Here is a 19,008-nt window from a genome sequence, read left to right as displayed (position 1 = left end):
CCCATGAAGGTGGAACAAAAAAGCCTTTCTTCTGCTGCCTCCACGCTGCTGTTCGTGTTCTGTGTTGCTGTTCAGCCCCACCGGGCTACGATGCCTGATATTTGAGGGGCATTCAGAAATTATTTGCGGGATAACTGCTTACAAGATTCAGTGCTCAAGTGATCATTAGGCTCTAGTTCACCTCCCCAAGAATTGTAAGATGTGTAACCAGTTATTTCTGTCATCCTTGAGATGCAGGCGACACTTGACCCCTTGGATAAAATAAATTCCAGAGGTTGCATTGAGAATATACAGAGAAATGGCACTGGCTTCAGATTTCTCAAGTCCTGTTTTGTAATCCTCATCAGCAAACACACCTTTCTTTCTTCCTGTTACCTAGCTACTTAGGAAGACATTTTCTTTGACCATGGACATTGGTTAGAAAAAGTACTTCCTTGGTGTCTAAGAGAATTTTCATCTTGTACCTTCAAATCCAAACGCAACCCATTTCTGGTGACTTCTTAAAAGAATCAGTACCTAGAAGACATCAGGAGGAAAAAGCTCTAAGGAAACCCACTTCCTGAGTTGAGCATCACTGGCTCCGCTGTCCAAGGCCGTGTCTGAGTGGCAGGTTGGATGTGGTTACATGGAGTTCTTGGGTTTAGAGGGAAGAGGTGGGTGCATTTGCATATAGGCTGCCCCTTTAAGAGAGAAACAGTCCTTTCTCCTGCAGTCACCCCCACCCCCCACCACGTGCACTTGAACACATGCAGGTGTGAGGAACCCAAGCAAAAACAAGGGTCTTTTCTGCACACACTGAAGTGTGTAACTGTCATATTCTCAGGCCCAAAGCTGACTCCCCAGTGAGCATTGCTTATATCTGTCTCAAGTAGGGCAGCGTAGCCAGCCTGTGGCCAACCAACTGGGCTCAGCCTGCGACCATGGACATTGATGGCTAGACAGATTTCCTGCGTCCCCTTCAGTTCATGCTGGTAGGTTCTACCTCTAGGCTCAGCTCCCGACATTTGTGGGAATGCCGCTGAGCGCTCTAGGTCAGCCCTCCATAATAATTAGGTAGAGCATGCTTGGCGAGGAGCATAAATGATTAGGGGGAAAAAAAGCACATTGGAGGAAAGAGGATCTAAGTCTGCCTGTGGCCAAGATTTCCCCAAACCATAAATGTATGCGATACTTTCACTTGCAAAGCAGCTTGCATCTATTCGTCCCTTCTGTGCCTCCTTACTTTGAGCTGAAGTTCTTAACTTCATTTATTCCTAACGCTAACAGATCTCTACTGGTTCTTCTTATCTATAGTGTTGAAAGCATTTCACATTTATATACTTTAATCTTTTGCTCTCTTGCCTCCAACTTTCTACTTCTTCAAAGTTGCCATAAAAAGGCCAACTTAAGTCTTGAAAGAGTAATTGAATTTTATCTAGTGCTTTTGCTATTCTCTTTTTAAGTCCATGTTTTTTCTCATCTTTCTTTGGAAACTCTACTTTTAAAAATATATTTTCTGTTGTTGCATTCTTTTTAAATTTAATTTTATCGTTGTATTTTATATTGTTCCAACTGTTCTGCAGTATAGTAATACACACACACACTTCTTTTATGATTGGGACTACTTAATTTATAGCTCTATAAAGTAGGAAGGAGCAGGGATTACTAATTACAGCTTAGGGATGGGAAAACTAAAGCCCAGAGAAGTTAAGCAAGTTGACTAAGAGCGCAGAGTGAATCAGGGAGAAATTTGGATCAAAACCTTGGACCATTGGCTCCCGTTTTAGGCTTACCCACAGGCATGTAAATATTTTAATTTTATAGGATACTGTCTGCTGTCATCTCTGTCTTCCACTGCTTGGCATGCTTTATTGCTATTTTTAATGTTTTCTCCTATCTTTTAGTCTCATGTGTCAGCAACATGGACTTGACATCAAAGGATGGTTTTAATTGATTGTAGAGCTCTTTTCTAACTTGTTTCCATTGTTAGAAGCTGGTTTGAACATCATTGTGTTCATGTATTCTTCAAGTACCTGTTAGAGTGTGTTTTTGTGGTTCTGAGTTGAATTACTAGAATTTATTGCTGCCCTTGAGTTACTAGCCATTGATAAAGGAACAAATATAAGGAACATATTGACTTCACAGTGATTCATTAAACCAAGGCCAGTTGGCTTGTTATAGAATGTACCTAGATGGATCATGTTGAAGATGAGGTGAGATTGGGTTGGGGTGGGAGCAAAGGAAGGGCACGCATAACTCAGAAGAAATAAGAAAAGGCACCTACAGGCACAAAGCCAAGCCAAAATAGCAAGCAGCCCCTACCCTTTCTTTAAAAAATCTTCCCAGTGCTTTGGTGGCTAAACAATCCAGCCACATGGTCTCTTGACTTTTCTATTCTCAGGCACATAATTTATGCAGCTTCAGGTTGAGTTTGGTCCACAAGGCAAGATACTGTCAGGATGTCTTCTGTTTAATTTGTCATTAAACTTCATGTAACAAGACTTAATGGCGATAGAGAGATTTTGGATTTTTTTTTTTTTTTTTGTGAAGGATCGTTTAGAAGAGGGTTGACAGAAAAGGGGTGATGCTTCGTCTCTGGGGTCCCCCAACCCACCCTCAGAGTTGGGAACTCCTACAGTAGTATGAAAGGAACTTATGAACATATGGGTGGGTCGTTTCTGGATCTGAGTGTTCTGTTTTCACCATCATCGTTTGGCTGTGGGTAAACACCTGCGTGGAAGGGCGGGGCCCGTCAGGCTCGTTCCTCTGTTTCGGGACCACCTGGCAGATGTGTGCTGTTCGCGCACAGTCAGCCCTGCTGCAAGGGCGACCAACCATGAGAGTTTCATAGGTTAAAATAAATGTGTGCTGCCCGCACTGAATGAAGTGTTTGATTTGACGTTTAGAGTTACACTAAAAGAGATTAGCTTCTCAAAGAAGCAAATGAATCCCCAAAGGACGGAAGGTGTGGTAGTTTTTATTTTGGGGACCCTGTTGATGAAACGTAGCCTGGAGTCACCCATGCTGTTTGGTCCCAAATATAGTTTAAGAGAGAGAAGCTGTTTGGGTAGATTTTTAAGTACTTACGCCTTTCCTCAGAGGAGGGTTGTTTTAGACATACAATTCAGGGAATGTTTATTGAGCACCTGTCAGAGAATAGACACCACACCTGGAACTGAGAAGACGGGATCAGTAAGACATAGTCCATGCTTATAGGGAGCCGATCAATGGCACGTAGCTCTGTGATGGTCGGTGTTTGTGGGTGAGGCACTGTTCTCGGCGTTGGGCTTCAGCAGTGAAAGTGCACAGCCCCTGCCCTTGGAGCATATGTTTTAGCGACGAGGGATGGACATAAAGCACCATTGGGTGGGTCTTACACCCAGTGGGAGGCAGCACGTGGGAGTGGCTGCCCGGTCTGGAAGCAGGCTCTCCTTCGTGCACCTCTCCCTAGGACACCGGGGACAGATGAGACCTTGCAGCTGAAGTGGGAAGGAAAAACTGAAGTCGCGCCCCGAATCCACTAGCAGGAAGTCTGTTGACTTGGGTAGGCAACCTCCGGGCCTGGAAAATGAGAGGGAAGAGGCTGACAAATTACCCGATCGAAAGGATTATTACCAAGAGCATCTTACTAAAATGTTGTCCTAGCTCATCGCTGTATATTTATTTAAGTTGCTCACTTCTTAGACTCAGAGTAAGGAAGCAAAAAAGCAGGGGTTTTTTAATAACCAGCTCTCAGTGAGAGAGATCAGCAGGCCTTCCAGTTACTTCACAAGGAGAAGAGACTAAAACATGAACAAAATCCGTAGACATTTACCTAAAGTTTTGTCTTTAGAAATAGAGAGAGAGAGACAGAGACAGAGAGAGATTGGTGATAGTCTTGGATTTGAAGTGTCTTGAGGGTCTTCTCTGGAGGGGAAATTTCTCCTGGGATTTGCTGTGCTGGCCTGGGATGCGTCAGGCTCCCACCTGATATTTCTGCTTCTGAGCTTGGACAGCTCTTCAAATCAGGACTGTCTGTGTGGTACTAGAATTTCCTCCCACCCAGCAGCCGAGAAGAGCAAAGCAGTCAGAGGAAATCCCCCTGCTGCAGCCGAGGGGGAGACGGAGGGAGCGCACTGCAGGGGTGTGGAGGCCCAGGGAGCCGGGGGGGTGGGAGGGAGCAGTGAATGTATGTGGTGCCCTCCCCCCACGTCTTTGGAGAGAGACCTCCTTCTAACAGGGCCCCCTCTGTTGCCGTGGCTCAGAGCTTCGACTTGAGAAGCATAGTCTCCTGGTGATGCCACCGGATTCCTGATGTGTGACACCCAGGGCAGCATGGTGAAGGCTGCCGTTGACTGCCTCGGGGCCCCGGGACAGGGGCGCCATTGTGAGTCACATTTAGTATGGGAGCTCCCCCTTCCCATGACTGGCACTATTCTTAGTACCATTCTCTGCTCCCTGGGACAAGGGTCACTGGGGCCACAGTCTGGTGGGGTGGATGGATGGGGCTGGGTGCAGGCATGAGTGGGGGTGCAGGAAGCAAGGAAGGACAGGCTTTATAATTTTAGGAGGTGTTGGAGCAAAGGCAAGGGATGGAGCCCTTCGGCCCCAGGGACCTGCAGTGAGCAGTACAGACACATCTTCTGCGAGAGCCTGTCACTAGGAGCGCTGGCCTCTTCCAGTGTTGCCGCAAGTCCAGGGCATGAGAAGTCCCCCTGGGCCTAGACTTGGATGTTGCTGGGAAGGCTGCCTAGCTAGCGTGCTTTCCAAGCCCAGAGCTACTGCCAACCTGTGGGCTCCCAGGTGGCCCTGAACTGCCCTCCCACACCTGAGGCTACGGTGGCACATTGCTGTGGAAAGAGGCTCCTGCGTTACTGTCCACGAATCCAGTGAAGGCACGGGCCCTCCTGGAACTGCATTGTTTCTGGGAGAAGATTCCATGCCCTCTCTTTTCTAGGGCTCCCCACCCTGAAGGGCAGGTTAGGAGTCAGCACAGAGGTACCAGAAAGGACCCTGAGAGGAGTCGTGGGTCCCTTTTACTTGGCTCCACAGGGAGGGCTTTCTCAAGGGTGGGCAGCGCCTTGCAGGAAACCCAGGCTGAGAGCGCTGTGTGCTCCGTAGCGCTCGGTGGGCTTGTGGGAGTTTTCTTCAAGAATCAGGGGAAGGAGACTCGAGCTGACATCACCGCTATTTTGATTTTGCTATTGTGAAGTGCACCAGAGACGTTCCTTCCCCTTCCGCTCCTGCGCTTTCTTCAGGCATCTGCTTTTCCTATTAACGCTCCCTCCTCCCTCCTCCGTTTGTTTGGTGTAAATAGGAGGAGAGTTGGAGAGCACCGTGCTCCACGGCCTCGGCTCCCAGTTCCCAAATTTCACATTTGCGTGTTCTTTATGAACAAAGATAAAGTCACAAGGAGGAAAAGCCCGCAGACAGGGCCTCACGCTGCCCCCCGGCCCTGCACACAGACACCAGGGGTCAAAGGTCCAGAACAAGCTGGAGCAGGGCCGTGCGGCCTGTGGTGTGGACATTTCTTTTCAGGACATGGCGCAGGCAGGAAAATCAGCCACCGTCCCTCTGTCTGGGATCCCCTCCTCCAGGAGCTGGCTCCAGAGACAGGACCTGAAGCCCCCTTCTCTGCATCCACGGTTGCCCGTTCTTCGAGGCTGTAGATGGTGTGGTGCGTGGTCCTGGGCTCTGTCCCTGGGATGTACCCAGTATTTCCTTCCCTTTCCTCATCTCAGTATCACTAGCCCTCTACCCCCCTCAGGGATTTTAAGATAAATAGTGTGAGAGAGCTTTCAAGGTAAATAGCAGGAGAGCGAAATAATGAACAGCTACCCCAAGGGGACCTCACTAATTGGGCTGGAAATGTCACCTGTGGAGGTGGACGCCAAGGTCACTAGCTGTCGGAGGGTCGGGAGAACCAAGGGCTGTCCTGTGTCCTGTGGCTGCTGTGACATATGCGGAAGAGAAGACCTTGGATTAGTATGACCAGGCAGGCCGAGTGGAGATCAGCCTTCAGCTTGGTCTTGTCTGGGGCGATGTAGTATTGAGCTGAAGAATTTGGGGGCCACATCATGTGGGTTTCAGTCACGGCCACTGCCCTTCTGATGTGAGTGGTTTTGGCCAACGCCAGTGGACCCAATAGCATAGACCGGTTTTCTCTGCTGTAACACGGTCAGCACAAAGGCAGTAACAGTAGGCACTACCGCGTGGCGTCATGGTGAGCAGTAAGTGAGAAGCGTATAACTACACAGTAATACAGTATCTGATGCGTAGTAGGTGTGCAATACATCATAGCTTTGCTTTGCCAGGGTTCTTAAAAGAACTCTTCTGTCCGTCTTACGTCTGCGGTCTGTGGGCCTAACTCAAAAGAGGACTGCAGACTCCAGGGCTCCTTTACAAGATTTTGGGTAGTGGATCCGTTTGTCTGTCCCCAGGGCTCCTGTTGGGTATAGAGTCATTGTGCATTTCATCAGGAAACTATTATGTCCTAAGGGGTCTTGCAGCTTCTTGTTTCCTTCTGCCTTCTGCCCATCAGGGCGGCTTTTCAATGGCTTCCTCATATAATGTCTCATTTAGTCCCGTGAGCCCAGGCAGGGAGTAGTAGCTGGTGGCTTTAAGTCAACTTACAAGAAACCTGCAGATGTGTCTAGATTGTACACCCAGTGGTTTTTCCTCAGGGGCTGGAAACAGATGAGGATAAGGCTGAAGTCATGTGCACTCAGGGCTGTTTTTTCTAATGTTAATCAGTTTTGTAGGTAGTTTGCTGAATTTATTCTAGGACATGTGTAGGTATTTCCTGCAAGATGGTTTTAAAGGGCTCCAGGTGTGTTTTCTGAAGGGCAGGGTAGTGATACTCCCTTTTCCATATGGCTGAGGGTGTGCAGAGGGGGGAGCGGGGAGCCTCCAAGAGGGGGCAGTTTCTGGAGGAGCACTTCCTCGGTGGTCGGTCAGATCACCATGCACATCCCACTTCTTCCTCATAGGTGTCTGTCGAGCTGGCCCGGTGCTTGGAGTCGAAGGCCTGGACACTGGACCCAGGACCCCCATTTTCTAGCTGTGTTTGGAGCACACCCATAAGCTCCCTTGTCACACCCATAGAGAGCAAACAGTGAGGCCACTGTGCTTTATGCACCGAGAGGAGCGGGCAGTGGGGTCCTGGAGCCAGCGGCGTGATGCACACGGACGTGCCTTGTGGAAGTGTAAGGTAGAAACAGGGATTACCCTGATAGGCTAGAAAGGACATTTATTTTTAGGTGGATGGGGAACCCACCAAAATAAAGCTTGTTCCTTATTGCATCTTGGTTCACTTTGGATCGGACAGATTTGAAACTCAGGTTAAGGGTTAGAACTGTAAGAAGGCAAGTTTTTCTGTATGAGTTAGAGCTTCCCAGGCTTCCTTTGTGGACGTGGACGGGGTATTTCCCAGTTCTGCTCTGTCCAGATTGCTTCTGAGGTGGCACCATAGGCGCAGCGCAGACCCGTCCCAAGCAGCACGGACAGTTGAACCAGTATGTCTCTGCCTGCACCCATGAGTCAGACAGGAATCGCTGGCAGCGTTTTCATTTCTGAATAGAAAGTTATCCTGAAAGGAAATCTGTAGCAGGGATCTTTTAGCAGATGATAAATCGACTATCAGAGTATTGTCAGGCCTTCCAGAACTGAGATTTTGGCAGTGTTGGTGGCCAAGACGAGAGAATGATGTGTGTGCGTGTAAACTAGAATATACTGAACCCAAGAAGAGTTGGAGATAGTCATCAACTGACCTCTGAGGATTTCCTGGGTGGCAAGTTAATTGATTGCAAAGTGATGATTCTTTTCTCTGTTTGGGTGCTTGTCTGTGAGTGACCTGGGAGGACAGGATGGTGGTGGAGTGGAATATTAAGACTCCACTAACTCCTTGTTACATAAGCTTAAGATAGTAACCTCGCTTGCAAATCAGGGGCCAAAGACTCTATATATAGAAGGGCGCTTATGAGGTTTGACTTCTGATTGGAACTGGCAAAGACATTCCTTAGTTAATACTTCTATTACTTCTGGAGGCTAAATGACTTAGTTTTTAAAGGCACAAAAGACTATCTCAGAGGATAGAGCCCCTATTTTCTTTCTAGAGTTTGCTTAGCCATAACAATGGACCAACCCTTAAGCCATTCAAAGGACGGCAATTGATATGTCGCCCTAAGTGGCTTTTCTTTATTCTTTTGGGTGGAACTTCTTCACCGTTTCAGTCTGTGAGCTCTAGCACCTCCTCCAGCAGTTGTGCTACAGGCTGCCTCCCTTTTCTCCTGGCTAGATGGACAGAGGAGGGAAGAGGGAGTGCTGTGTCCTGGGGTCAGTGGCTGAGAGCACTGAACACCTGGTGTAATGATTCACGATGCCTTGTGTTTCCAGGCAGTGGACCGATCCAGCTGTGGCAGTTTCTTCTGGAATTACTCACTGATAAATCCTGTCAGTCTTTTATCAGCTGGACAGGAGATGGCTGGGAGTTCAAGCTTTCTGACCCCGATGAGGTAAGCAGGGAGTGGTCCAAGACTACCGTGTTAGAGAGAAGTCTGGAAAGGGGTTGTGTGAGTCTGATGACATTTTCCAGGATTCCAGTCCCAGCTCTGCCACTTGTTTGTTGTGTTACCTGGAGCGAGTTATACAACCTGTTGGAGCCTCAGTGTCATTATTTGGAAAAGAGAGAAAATATCTGCGTTGCCCGTTTGTTGTCTAGTGTTAACTGCTAGGATGCACATAGCCTGTCGGGCACATAGTAGCCTTTCGTCAATATGAGTTGCCTCCTCTTACTCCGCACTTCTGGCCCCACGGCTCTGTGAGTCTGAAAGGCGTCAGACAATTCAAGAGGCCTTGAAGATTGGTGCAACTTGTTCTTTGACTCATTCTTTGGTCTAACAAATGGCTGTTGAGTTGTTACCCTCTGCCATGCCCGATTCTGAGGATAAAAAAAAAAAAAAATGAAGAGAGGCAACATCTCTGTTGTGGGAGACCCGAGGAAAATCGTGCCCCAGTACAGAAAACATGCTTCCTGTTGATGAAAAGCAGGTGGACTGGAGCTCAGTGCTCTCCCAGTCCCTCATGTGGGATTTCACCCTTTCAAAGCAAGGACGTTCTCTTAATAACATAAGGAGAAAAGAGCGTCTCTAGTGTTCCTTTCTTTTCTTTAACTCCGTTATGTAGAAGTTCAGGGTCACTATGCTTTCATTAACTTATGCGGTGGGGCAAAAAAAAGAGGGAGATGGGGTACGACATTTTGTTTGGGTTGGGGGTGCAGAAATCCAAGGACTGCTTACCTTTATTGCCATCCTTACCCAGCCCTTGGAAATTAGAACTCAGAAGAGATGGGTCAGAAAAACAGTTTCCGTGTACATGAATCTCTTAATGGATTTACTTGCATATCAAGGAGCACCATGAATGGGCATAGACATCTAAACATGACTATTTGGATTATTTTATAGACTTTTACCCTTCAAATTTCAGGTGGCCAGGAGATGGGGAAAAAGGAAAAACAAACCTAAGATGAATTACGAGAAACTGAGCCGTGGCCTGCGCTACTATTACGACAAAAACATCATCCACAAGACGGCGGGTAAACGCTACGTGTACCGCTTTGTGTGTGACCTGCAGAGCCTCCTGGGGTACACGCCCGAGGAGCTCCACGCGATGCTGGACGTCAAGCCTGACGCCGATGAGTGACGGGCGCCAAAGGGACAGGGAAACTGCTGAGACATTTGAAAGAACAACCATGTCGGTTGGACTCTTCATTTTAAACTGTTATTCTATGTTTAATTTTTCAGAACTCAATTTTTTTTTTTTTTTTTTTTTTTACATTCAGGGGTGGGAGCTAAGTGAGCTGCAGCAATAATCTATTGTGCGTGGCTGGGAAAGGAGAGCCAGGACTGGTGGGGTGGGTGGGATAAGAAGTTCTTGAGCAAATTTTCAGGAGAAAGAGAAAAGTCTTCTTAGAAGCTTGAAGAATCTGGCTTAAGGGAGGACGAGACTAACGTGTCTAAGGTTTTTAACAATCATCCATGAAACAAAATATGTCTCGAGTTACCCATTTATCACCAAAAGAAATGGAGACATCAGTAGTCATGAAAATGATGAAAGGCAGTTAGTTTGCTTCTTTTTCTGGGTCGGGGGGGAGGTGCAAAAAAAGAGGGAGGTAGGGTAGGACATTTTGTTTGGGTGGGGGGGTGCACAAAATTCAAGGACTATTTACTTTTTACTATACTTTTAAAACAAAGATTGACTTCAGTGGGGAGGGGCCAAAACTTTTTTTGTGTGTTAAAATTTATTTTATTAAATTTTGTGCCAGTATTTTTTTTTTCTTAAAAATCGTCTTAAGCTCTAAGGTGGTCTCAGTATTGCGATAATCATGCAAGTTTATCTTTATTTGCCGGCTGAAGAGTCTGTCACAGTGAAAGAAAACTGTTTATATAGACCCCACTGGAAACGCAAAGTGCTGTCACTGAGATCAGGGACCTCAAATTCGTGTGGCTTTATAGATGAAGGGAAAACTAATGTTGATTTGGGTACAAGGGGACTGTGCATGTGAGTGTCAACTGTAATTTAAAAATTTTCATCATGCCCCTCTACTTATTTGTCATTAGTGGATTCTTGGTGTTAGACTTAACGTTGAGCTAAGAAGCATTAAGTCTTGAACTGAATGTATTTTGCAGCCCTGATTTGGGACCACAGTAAATGTAGGAGTGCTGTTGACGTCATGGAAAGGTATTGAAGGAGGAATGTTGACTATTCTTTATTGGTTCTATACCTGGAACATAGGATTTGTAATAAAAGCTGTGTGCATGGGCATTACCCCTCAGGTCTTAAGGACTAAGTCCTGAAGGTGTGTCATTCCAAACTAATGCTCTACACTTTCTCCTTTATGTCTACTCTTCCCAGCCTCCCACACTTCTCGCTTCCCCCCACTCTGTTATTTAGTACAGAGAAATGTGCAGCTTTCTGACTGGGGGTGAAAGAGTAACAGCAGACATGACATGAGTTGAAGAGTGCCTGAGAGAGCGATGGAAATTAAGGGAACCTGCCTAAGTCAAACGGGGCTTGGCTGTCTTTGGCAAGAGAAACGCAAGACTTTCCTTTGCAGAACTCGAGCTGGTTGAGTCGGATGTCTGGTGAGACTGTATCTGCCATGTGAATAGTGCAGCTGCTGGTAGAGTCTTGCTCTTGGGTCTGTTACCATGGCACAGGGTAAGAGTGAAGGCAATGATCGCAGAAGAGAGGAATGACTAGAAGGCAAAGGAAACAAAAGAAAAGGAACTTGAGTGAAGACAATAAGATGGTCCATGAGATTTGCATATATTTTAGTTTCCCCGTAATTTAACTATAAACTTCATCAACAGAGGCAGGTATGATGGGTAATTAAAAAGTGGGGTTTTCTGCGGGGGAGAAGGACTGGTATCTCCTAGTCAAGACAAGTTCCTGATTCAATCAGAATCCCCCCACCACTGAAGAGATGCCCGATTGAAAAAGGAGACAGGGGGCTGGCTTTACAGATGACAGAGAGAGAGGTGAAGAAACATTTTAAGATGGGCTTCTCAGGGTTGGCCTTTCCTGGGCTCTAGCTGAGAAACTGGAAGTACAATATGAGCAACCTTCTAGCATATCTTCAAGAAAGGCCATTGTTTACTCCCAGGTCCTTGTGCAGACCCTCAACATCAGTAAGTTAGCTCTGTGGTTCGTGAGTGTCCTCATACTGATAAATCCGAGTGTCTGCTCGGAAAGCAAAGGCAGAATTAGCCCAGCTGGGTATTTTGATCTTCTTCCAGATGCAGGTGCCTTAATGAAGCTCTCAAACTATTTTAGGAGCTGCTCAGGGAGTGTTAGGCGGGACTGTTGGACTACATTATTTTTTCTTAGATTATGTGATCTTAGTTGGGCACTGGCAAAGGTGTGCATGTGCTTGTGTGTGTGTTTGCGAAACTGCAGCTGAGATAATACCTGGGTTTTCCAGGTACATCTTTCCACATCCAGTAATGGGTGAGAGCAGAACCAATGCTGGGCATCAGGCATGACTTGCTCTTTGCAATCAGGCAGAACATCATTTTCTCAACTCATCCACCTTTCCCATGACATTTATGCTGAAAACTCCCCTGTGTGAGTGTCTGGCTCCTGCACCAGTTCCATAGCAGCTAAGAAAGTGCCTCCTCGTGCCCCTCAGCCTGCTTGTCGGCTGAGACGCCTTTCTCTCTAGGTTCACCATTCTCAATATTTATAGATAGTTTATTAGTTAAGACAGCTTTGTCGATCTGGCCAGATGCTCTTTCTCTTTCTGTCCAAAGGCCAGAGACCATCCCAGGAAGAGTGGTGGGTGGTTTATACACTGGAAATGCAGCAGGATCGTTGCATTTATGCTTTTTAAAAATACATGTTAACTTCAGAGGAAGGATGGGCAAATCAGGTTTTGCTGGGGGAAACCCTTATTTTCCTGAAGATGCCTTAACCCATGTCAGTTTTGGCTGTAGGGTTCAGAGTCACTTTTGTCCCCTTCCGTATGCAGGGGATGGGGGACTTCCCTACACGGAGCCCTGGTTTTGTGGGGGTGGGGATTGAAGGTAGCATTCCAAGATCAGATGTGCTTTTCCTCACTTTGGAGATGAACACTCTGGGTTTTAGAGCATTAATCTGCCTAATCTTCATGATGAAAAGGACACCCTCTCTCTTCCAGTCATGCTGTGCATGCCGCTGTCTCTGTTGGGGTCTATATAAATGCGTTAGCTCTTATCTACATTCCAAAGAAGTCTTGAGGAACCGTAAGTATATGTATACATATACATATATAAAATATATATATATTATAATGAAATAATCTCTATCAGGAATACTGCCTCAGTTATTGAACTTTTTTTAAGAATACTTTTTTTTTTAAGCTGAGAAATATAGGAGTAAAAAGATGTTATATTGTGTTTGACTATTTTCCAACTTGTATTTTCATATAATTTATATTTTTTAAAAAGCTGAAAATTTAAAAGCAAGATGAAAAAAAAGGAAAAGCAGGTGCTTTTTAAAAATCAGAACTGAGGTAGCTTAGAGATGTAGCGATATAAGTGTTTATGTGTGTGTTTTTTTTTTAAATGCAAAAAATTTCTTATGGGGGCGTTTTTGTTTGTTTATTTTAGTAGCTGATGCTGGCACATCATTTTGCTGGAAAGTTTTTTATATACTGTAGCCTGATTTCATATTGTATTTTAAAACTGTGTGAAATTAAAAAAAAAAAACAGAGAAATTCATTCATAATGACGTGGGTTTGGCTTGATTCTTTCCTGTCTGGGTCATGTGTGAAAGCGGGACAAGCAAACCAGCCAGGGACAAGCCCAGGAAAGGATGACACTCCCTTTTGCCTATCTCACCAGCTCTAGACTTTGTCAGATAAAAATTTCCCCAATAAAGTGAGAACTGCAATAAGAATACAGGCAAGTAGTGCCCTGGCTGCTGTGGGTTGGTGGATTGAGCGCCAGCTTGCGAACTGAAGGTCACCGGTTCAATTCCCAGTCAGAGTGCATGCCTGGGTTGTGGGCGAGGTCCCTGGTTGAGGGCGTAAAAGAGACAACCAATTGATGTTTCTCTCTCCCTTCCCCTCTCTCTGAAAATAAATAAATAAAATAAAATAAAAAGAATACAGGCAAGTATTACCCTCACCAGCGTGGCTCAGTTGGTTGGGCATCATCCTGCACAGCAAAAGGTCGCCTTTTTGATTCCCAGTCAGGGGCACATGCCTGGGGGTTTCAGGTTCGGTCCCTGGTTGGGATGTGTACAAGAGGTAACCCACTGATGTTTCTCTTCTTCTCTTTCTCCCTTCTTTCTCCTCTCTCTAAAAATAAATAAATAAAATTTAAAAAAGAATATAGGCAAGTATTATCTCATATCCTAATTGTTGAATACACGGTGTCACCCTTTGAGAAATGTCCCCAGCCTTATCACACCTCGTTTTCTTCACGTCTGAAGGTCTAAAGGCAATGTGAAGGAAATTTTTAGTGACTCAGCAGAGAAACATCTGATTTCCACTAGGTAGAGCGCCTGATGCTAACCCAGGAAGTTAAACATCTTCTGATGCTCTGGCCAGGAACAGATTCTTGTTTCTTCTTCTGATACCAGTTTTCTCTGTGCCAAATTGGACCTGTCACATCCGTCTCCTTGACCCCAGTTTTTTTGGGGGGACTGAAAATTAAGAGTGGTGGTGTCTATCAGAACCCCTGCAACTCATGCCACAAATAAAATAATCTCTGTAAGCACTCTGGGGGGAGAGTGCTTAAGAACCCATCCTGTGTGGCGCTTTGCTTTTCTCTTACTGTTTGTTGAAACTGTAGAAGGTGGATGTTTTTAATTAACACCGACATTTGCAACACGAATCCCAACGCACAGCTGGAAAGAGCATTTTTGCTGAATTATTCACAAAGAGAGCTCTGTTTTTGGAAAATCTGTTTCTTCAGGTCTGGAGCTTGAGGTTTGCTGAGTGCACGTTAGGCACCAACTGTGTGGTCTAGTGGTCGGGGAGCCCCATTGGCCATGAGGAGGGCTCTGGTCCGACGTCCTGGTCCAGCCCCCACCACTCACTCAGAGACTTGGGGAAGAGGGCTTGGGGTCCTTTTATGTTTAAGTCCTCAGCTGCGAACCTGGGCAAAGCCATAACTCCTAAGCAAACCTGAGGCCGCATGTGGGCTCTTCTCCCCCTAAATAAACAGTACAATCCTCAGTCATGGATTTGGACTGAGAGCCTTCCTGCACTGCTAAGTTCTGTTATACCCCAAAGTATCTCATTTCATGCTGACCAGGTTAAAAGATGCAAGACATGCTTGAATGAAATCAGCTTAGCTTTCTTATTTCTCAAACCAGGAGTTTAGCTGGGGCGTTCTCAGACAGCTGGGCTTTGGTGATCTCTCTTAATGATGCTGCTGAGGACACTGTGTTGAAGCAGAGGCGGTGGGAGAAAAGAGGAGTCATTCAAAAGAAGCTGGTGGTCAAAAATCTCTAAACTTCACAGGCTTTCAGAAGGCTGTGGGATAAACTAATTGCCCATGCAAATCTGGCTTGTCCCTGTGATGGATTTGGAACAAACTGTAGCATCACGCCGTGCCCCCATCCCTCCCCCTACCCACAAAATTGAACAAAAGGGCTTTCCTGTATAATGAAGTGTAACTGAGTATTTGAGCCAAAAACCTAAAGGATTGTGATTTGTGTTTTGGCTAAAACATGGCAGGCAATGCGGACTAGAGGTTGCACACTGGCTGGCTGTGGGCTCATTCTATGCCATTGAGATGTTTGTGTGACCTTTTAGGGTTGGGACCCACCTGTGCAGCTCAAGGGAACAATGTACTGCAGTAGGGGCCTGGCTGGGTGGTCTCAGATTCTGGCAATCCTCTGTAGCAAACACCCATGGTGCTGAGTGGAGGCTGCCCCCTCGAGATGAACTTGAATCTCCAATTTTGTCTCTCATAGGTCAACCCCACACATTCACATTCCTGAGTTTGTGACCCTGTGAGGTTATCTGCCCACAGTCCATGTTTACTTGGCATGAAGCTCATCTGATACTAGAACCTGCAGCGGAAGAGCATCGGAGGCCCTCAGGTTCATCAGAACTGTCTGACTTGGAAGCTCTGTCTGTTTTTTCCATTATATCATGCTGCCACCCCAGAACTCTTAAAAGGTCTCCTTTGGTGATGCTGGCCCATCCATGGTCACTGTCCTTGGGAGCTGCAGCCCTGGTTAATAAGAAGTACATTTCACATACCAAATATAGGACAAGGCCAGTTTTCTTTCCGTAAGGAAGCCTTTTCACTTCCACGGAGCTTTCTGAACTCCGCTGTTCCCACTGGCTGCTCTTGCACAAAGGCCCTCCTCCAGCCCGGGCACAGGGAGACGAGCCTCCGGGCAGCCGGTCCAGGGACCTGGCCGGGCCATCGCAGGGCCTATTGGCTCAGCTGCTGCTGGTTGTTCACTGTTCTTTGGTATCTCTCATGCTGTAAGAATCTCCACCTAAGAACAGTAAATAACAGAAAAGCACTTTCCTGGCACTTCTTGCAATGAGTCAGAGATTTAAGGAACCTGATGAAAACAGGTGTTGATCAATTGGTGAAAAATTTTAAAGGCCCAAAGTTGAGGGAAAGAAAACTCCTCAATTAGGGGGTAAGGTGTCCCTGGCCTCTCTGTCCCTTGGCCAGTGCCACTTCCTGATTTACTCAAGTCCCAGGCCCCGCCCCTTTCCCCATTTTCCTGGAAAATGACTTCTCTCCTGGGAAAGCCAGTTTCATTCGACTCGGTTGCCTGGTGTTACCCCAATGTGCTGATGCCCTGTGTAACGGTAGTGATGGTCCGCTTCCCATAGCAACGCTAGGGAGTCAACAGCGGGCCTGTCGCAGGACCTGCTGCGAGAGCTGCAAAGCCCGTTGGAGTCTGCAGCCTCGTTTCTAGTCTCACCCCTGCCCTTCAGGCTTTCACGGTCTCTCAGCCACAGCGTTTTTACAGAGCTCTGATGTCGGCTCAGCTCTGGCACTCCACGTGATGCCACATGGAGGAGCAAGGAGGTCCCCAGCACCCCACTGTGGGAATTCCTGAAGGTCAGGAGGTAGCCGTTCTGCCTGTCCCACACTGTCAGCTTGTGCTGCTGGCCCTGGGCAGTAGAGCAGGCGATTCTTTAACCTTCCTACAGGCAAAGCTGGAAACGTCAGCTGTGACTCTTTCCCCGGATGTACCTGAAAGGGCAAATGACTTGAAGAGGTGGCAACACTCCCCAGAAGGCTGGGAAAGGATAATCATGATTAGCTTGCGTTGCCTTTTTGAGTCAATAATATTCCAAAGGTTAGAAGAGATGGGACTGAGAACCTCAAAAAGGCTTTGGGGATTTTGTGGCATTCATACAAACCTGTTGTTGCTCTTACAGATCTCGGGGGAGGGCAAGTTCAAAACCATAAGAATTCTCTCTGCCAATGTATTTCTCAGGTATGCCAGTATTTTCTCTTTTGTTCTGGTTTCCACGCGAGCAGGAAGGTTAATTAGTGCGGCCAATGTACCTTTAATCTGGGATATTTATATATATTAGAAGGTAAGAGTGGTGGGGGAGACCATGACCAGTCTTTGGAGGATAATGGCTATTTCGTTCAGGTGCCTGTTTTTCTCTGGTCCACTTTTCATGATGATATCACAGAGTTGTGCACCTGAACCCAAGGGGATTAAAAGTATATTCTCCACTGACTGACCTTAGACCACTGGGGTGAAGGGTGCAGGCGTTAGAGCGTGGCTGGAAGGTGCATTAACTCTGGGCTCAGGCTTCTTGTCTAGGAGTGGTTAGTGGCGGAGGTGGGCAACCTACGTGATTATGAGGCAACCACGCTGCTCTGGGTATCCGTGGGTGAAACCTCCATAAAATCCCAGATCACAGCCCTGACCACAGATTCCAACTAGCCTTCTCTGCAACCACAACGAACTGAAAACTGAAGCCCAGCTAACAAAGACTGGATTCAGACAAGGGTGGCCACGTATCCTGGTGTACTTGGGACAGTCCCAGTGTCATCTCCTTCTCCTGGCATAATTATTCATAGCCGTCCTTTCCACTTTATAAGGTCTCCATATAAAACCCATCAGTGGCTTAGAAGTTGATGAGTGGGAGAGCAAACCAGAATTCTGAATTCTACAGTTGAGAGTCAAAAGGGACCTTAAAGGTGATTCAGCCCAACCTCTTCAATGAGACATGCATAAACTTGAGGTTCATAGAGGCCAAAGAACTCGCCTGAAGTCACCTTGTTCGTGATGGAACTGGTATCAGAATGTGGAACTGACTCTCCCCATGTCCCCCCAGCCCATTCTTCTTCCTGTACTACATGGAATCTCATCCAATTTATAGGCAACCCATCCCGTTGGAAGTTGACCCTGGTCAATTCAGAATTGATTGTGACCATTCCGTTAGTTCTGATGGATTCCAATAGTCTGCTAAATGCCGATGTTCAGGTTGGGAATGGGAGACTAGGAGAAGTAGACCCCAGGGCGGTGGGAGGTCTCAGATCTCTTAAGTCAGAAGTTGAAATGCAGGGTCTCTGAAATCACAGTTCATGGGACTATCGGGTATTATAGCTGAAAGGCACCCTACAAGATGACACTACCCAATTTTTTCAGGTAACAAACATTCATTGAATGTCTGCTGTGTGGTTGGCATTGGGCTCAGTATGAGGAAAACCATAAGGGAAAAAATAAACACAGCTTTTTCCTCTACTCTGCTTATAGCAAATTAAGAGTTACGGACATGTAAAGGGAGAATTACTATGGACTGTAAAAAGTATGATTTGATGTCTAGGAGGAACACCTAACATGGAAAAATTTCTATCTTAAAGGTGAGTAACTTCCAGCTAGGTGGGAAGGGTAAGGGGTTTAGGTCAAGGCGTATAGGAGAGAAAGTTCATGGGCTGAGAGAGAAACGGGAAGGAGTTTTGTGGGAGCCGAGTACAGGCTGGAGTGGAGCAGCAGCAGGAAGAGGCGAGGAGGGAAGAATAGAGAGGAGATGGTCCCGGGCCTTATGGGCTGGGAAGGGTGAGGTGGGGCCTTACCCTTCCCTGAGTGTCTTGACCCACAGGTTAAGTCACGCGCTCTGCTCTGTGCTCAGGAAAGTCATCCTAGCTGGGGAACAGAGTGGATGTGAGGGGACAAGGATGGGAGCAGGAAGACCAGTTGGGAAACGGTTTCATTGGTTCAGAAGGGCTGCCTCTGAGAGAATCAGCAGTGAGCAGATCAGGAGGGTACTTCCGAGAGGGAATAGCCAGGACTGGGTGAATGGGCGGTGGGCCACTGCACTGGGACCAGGACTTTGGGTGATATGCAAAGATGATGTGCCTGTGGTCCCAATATCACCAGAGTTTGGATTTTTAGACCCGGGAAGACCTTAAAGTCCACCCCTTGTTGTAGAGATAAAGGGTTTAAGGTAAAAAGGTTTAGGTGACTTGTTGGAAATCCCACTGGGAACAGGTGACAGACAAAATGAAGTCTTAAGTCTACTAATACCAAGGCGATCCTGCGTATGGGATAAGGGTTGAGGGCTTG

At 46.7% G+C, this 19,008-nt stretch overlaps 1 protein-coding gene across 3 annotated transcripts in view; it reads left to right on the top strand.

Annotated features, from left to right (window-relative positions):
* Positions 1 to 10,782, top strand: part of ETS1 (ETS proto-oncogene 1, transcription factor) — a 127,236-nt gene extending 116,454 nt beyond the window's left edge. For all 3 annotated transcript variants that reach the window (XM_090290785.1, XM_090290787.1, XM_090290786.1), the window contains 2 exons: positions 8,353 to 8,471; positions 9,442 to 10,782. In XM_090290785.1, the coding sequence (XP_090146911.1) occupies positions 8,353 to 8,471; positions 9,442 to 9,657 (335 nt within the window). In that variant the 3' untranslated portion in view covers positions 9,658 to 10,782. The remainder of the gene's footprint in view (positions 1 to 8,352; positions 8,472 to 9,441) is intronic.
* Positions 10,783 to 19,008: the final 8,226 nt, after the last annotated feature.

Source organism: Furipterus horrens, unplaced genomic scaffold, assembly GCF_987537825.1.
Source record: "Furipterus horrens unplaced genomic scaffold, mFurHor1.1.pri manual_scaffold_11, whole genome shotgun sequence".
Lineage (NCBI taxonomy): Eukaryota > Metazoa > Chordata > Mammalia > Chiroptera > Furipteridae > Furipterus > Furipterus horrens.
Note: the sequence above shows the minus strand (reverse complement) of the source record. Positions and strands in the feature narration are given on the sequence as shown.